This window comes from Egretta garzetta, unplaced genomic scaffold, assembly GCF_000687185.1.
Source record: "Egretta garzetta isolate BGI_Z169 unplaced genomic scaffold, ASM68718v1 scaffold828, whole genome shotgun sequence".
NCBI classification, from domain to species: domain Eukaryota; kingdom Metazoa; phylum Chordata; class Aves; order Pelecaniformes; family Ardeidae; genus Egretta; species Egretta garzetta.
The window spans coordinates 832,224-835,509 of NW_009260636.1; the positions used below are offsets into that span (position 1 = coordinate 832,224).

At 46.9% G+C, this 3,286-nt stretch overlaps 1 protein-coding gene across 1 annotated transcript in view; it reads right to left on the minus strand.

Moving 5' to 3' along the window:
• Window positions 1–121: 121 nt before the first annotated feature.
• The window catches only part of RGS6 (regulator of G protein signaling 6), a 101,470-nt gene continuing 98,305 nt past the window's right edge, over window positions 122–3,286 (minus strand). The window contains exon 16 of the mRNA XM_009645560.2: window positions 122–211. Coding sequence (XP_009643855.2) covers window positions 122–211 — 90 coding nt within the window. The remainder of the gene's footprint in view (window positions 212–3,286) is intronic.

Below are 3,286 nucleotides of genomic sequence, written 5' to 3' on the forward strand. Positions count from 1 at the left end.
AAAGAGATTTCCCACAGACTCCAATAACCAGCCAAAAGCCTGGCATTTGCATCTTTGCCCCCCAAGTCCTTTTTCAGTCCTTCTTCAGGTAAAGAGCTTTTTCAGTCCAGGAACGTAACGACTAACAGTGTGGCCCGGCCAGCTGGTTCAGACAGAAGTTGTAAAAATTCTGCATAAACAACGTATCACTGGTCTGGCCACTGTCTTGTCCCTGAAAGCACAAAGATTTGAGAACTCTGATACTCTCAAAAGCTGTACATGTGTGTGTGCCTTTTGTTCTTAAAGAAATGTCAGCCGAGAATAAAATGCAGCGATCTTCTCAGCTCTGGGTCACCACCTCGATATTGAGTCAGAAACTAACAGCAGCTTTCTTACAGGGAAATTCCTTTCTTGGAATACAGCAATTTTAGGGAAGTTTGAATTCGAGGCCAAGTATCCTGGCTCAGGCTTATCTAAGTTACCTGTCGAGGCTGGTATCCATAGGTTTAATCCCCGTTATTGCTGGAGTAAGCATTGCTGCTCTTAGAGATAATACTCAAGACGCTGCAGGACGCAAGGAAGGAACCTCCTCCTGTTTCCCCCTTTATTACATGTAAATGGTCGCCAGCACAAGTTAGGCAGAGACTTGGTGGCTTCCTTTGCAAGACAAAAGCAGCCGTGGTTTCCCTAAATGTACTCATTAAAATATATTTTCCTTCCACTTTTGGCCCTGAAGGATCATCTCAGCTTATGAGAACTAAGCTTCTGTCTATCTGATTATTAAATCATTTCTAAAGCAGATGGGAAACCACAGTGGTTTAAACAGCTAGGCTGAGACTGCAAGGCTAAAAATAGTATAGCAGGCTCCTTTTAATTAGTAAGATGATCAAATATGACAGAAGAGAGAGATGTAGATATATGGATTTGTGTGTATGTGTGTCTTTAAAATTAAGTTATTACCTCAATACCAGGTGTTATTTATAACATATATGATACATGATGTCTGATTTTTATGATGCCATTTATCTTCACTTGGGAGAGAAGACAGGCTAACTCTGCTTTCATAATGTCAATCCTTGCTGTATTCAAAAGGAAAATTGTAATAAGATAAACCTGCCACCATGCACAGTGCCATCATTTTTTAAATGAGGTGGATTAGTAAGCGCTCTGATGCAATAGACTGACTGTTCTGCAGCTCCCGGAGATGAACCCTTCCCCAGGGCACCCGTGGAGAGCGTGGAGGAGCCAGTCTAGCCTTATACCTGCGATTTCAGGGCAGGGGAGCCTGGCATAGGGCCAAATGGGTCAGGGACTGCGATGTCTATTCTACTGCCGTGCTGCCCACCTATTTTTGAGGACTCTTCAAAACCTGAACAGGGGAGAAAAGAAATCCGCCGCCCCTCTGCTCCAGCGGCGCTGGGTGACACGTGGCGTGTAGTGATCTGCTCCATCATGAGGACGTGGCCCTTTGGTGTTCATCAGGTGACTGATGACCATGACGTTTGCTCCTGGGGCCACACGGCTGCTGCCCAGGCTGTGGTTGGGTGCTGCCACGAAACACACACTGATGCTGCAGCTGCAGACTTCAGGCAGGTAAGCTGAGGTGGCTGAGGATGTCTGGCACGTTGGGCGCTGGGTCAGACAGATGTCCCCTTGCTCCAAGGGGAGCCCAGACAGGGAGGCTCTGCAAACTACGCCCTTTGCTACAGGAGGACCTGACCAGTGGTGGGCACAACCCCCTTCTTGGCCATTGCATGAAGGGATCAGCCGATACTTTGAAAGGACCTGGAAGTAAAAGGTGAACCTTCACCGCAGCAGAAATTCTCCTGACAACATCTTGCTTAATGAGGACCAGATAGCACCTGGCTTCCAGAAAGATTTGGTGCAAAAACTTGGTGCATTCATTAGTCATTAGCTGCCTTCTCCTGGTCAAAAGTACCAAGCCAAGGAAGATGAGACAGTGGGTCTTGTAGAAATTGAAAAGTGGTATGAAAAAAAAATAAATCTGTAAACCCCTGCTCTTTCTTACTTCCCATTGATCCCCCTGAAGGCAGCAAGCCTCTGGCTGGCTAGCAGGGCTACACGGTGTCCTTCTAAAGCATGTCAAATGGTCTGGGGTTAATCTCTGCCTCCTGGGCTGTGACCCTAAGATGAGCAGGAGCCCTGTGGGTAAGAGGACTTCCACTTGCTCCAAGTCTGTGCTCCCAAAGCCAAGCTGTACAGCTTTCCACCCAGTTCCATCCAGTTCTAGTTCCATCCAAGCAACTAGAACAGACAAACCTAGAGAGGCTGATTTTTTTCACTCAGGTGAAGACTTGCCAGGCACGTCTGGCATTTTGGCTACAAAGAAGCCTTGTCTGGTGTGGAGAGCACCCCTGTAAGGACAGCATGAGCAAGGAAGGGGTCATGAACCTCCACCTCCATGCTCCTGCTCTGGCCCCATGCCACCTACACCATGAGCAGAACCAAGTTCCCCAAATTTGAGTACAGTGATGCAAAAGGAAACTGTAACATCATTAGATAAATCTTTTCCCCATGTTACTTATCACAGCTGAAAAGTTATAGCAACTTTAATCAATAGTAACTGTTTTACTTGAAGAAACAACGAGCTAAAAATTATTTGGGGGTGGTCCTAAATAGGCCTGCAGTGCCAGAGTACTATAGGAAACAGTAACTGATGCTGGGAGAGAATATGCTCCCTATTTTAAAACACATTTTCAGTATTCTTATGACCTTACTAACAATCACGGTGATGCAGAAAGAAGAAACACAGCCAGGCCACTTTATTCCCCACTGTAAGTGTCTTTGAGCTATTCCTCGACTAATAATTTTCCTGGAGTTTTTGCTAAATGACATAGATCTTCAGCCAAATTGTGTTCTTGAAATCCATATTTAAGTCTTGAAATTCAAACGCAATTTACCTTCAGATTCATGGTTTTATCCAAACCCAAAGTTCTGGAGTTCTGCCCCAACTTTTGCATTGGGTTTCTACTCCCTGTAACTGTGACAGCTTCCCCGTGGGTGCGAAGGCTGCAGGGCAGGTCTGGCCAGGCAGTGCATCTGTCAAAGCGCCCAGCACCATGAGGTGCCTGGCCCGGAGCGGGTGCTGCTGCTGTAAGGCCAAGCCTTCAAGGACCTTAGTTCAGTCTTTTCCCAAAATGCTGGGTCACATGCCACAGCCAAATGTGAAAGCTTCCCTGGGGGTCCAGCCAAATGTGAAAGCTTCCCTGGGGGTCCACTGCACCTTCCCAGTGCCAAACAGAGCAGCAGAGCCTGGAGGTGGCCCAGGTCCATGGGCAGTTTATGG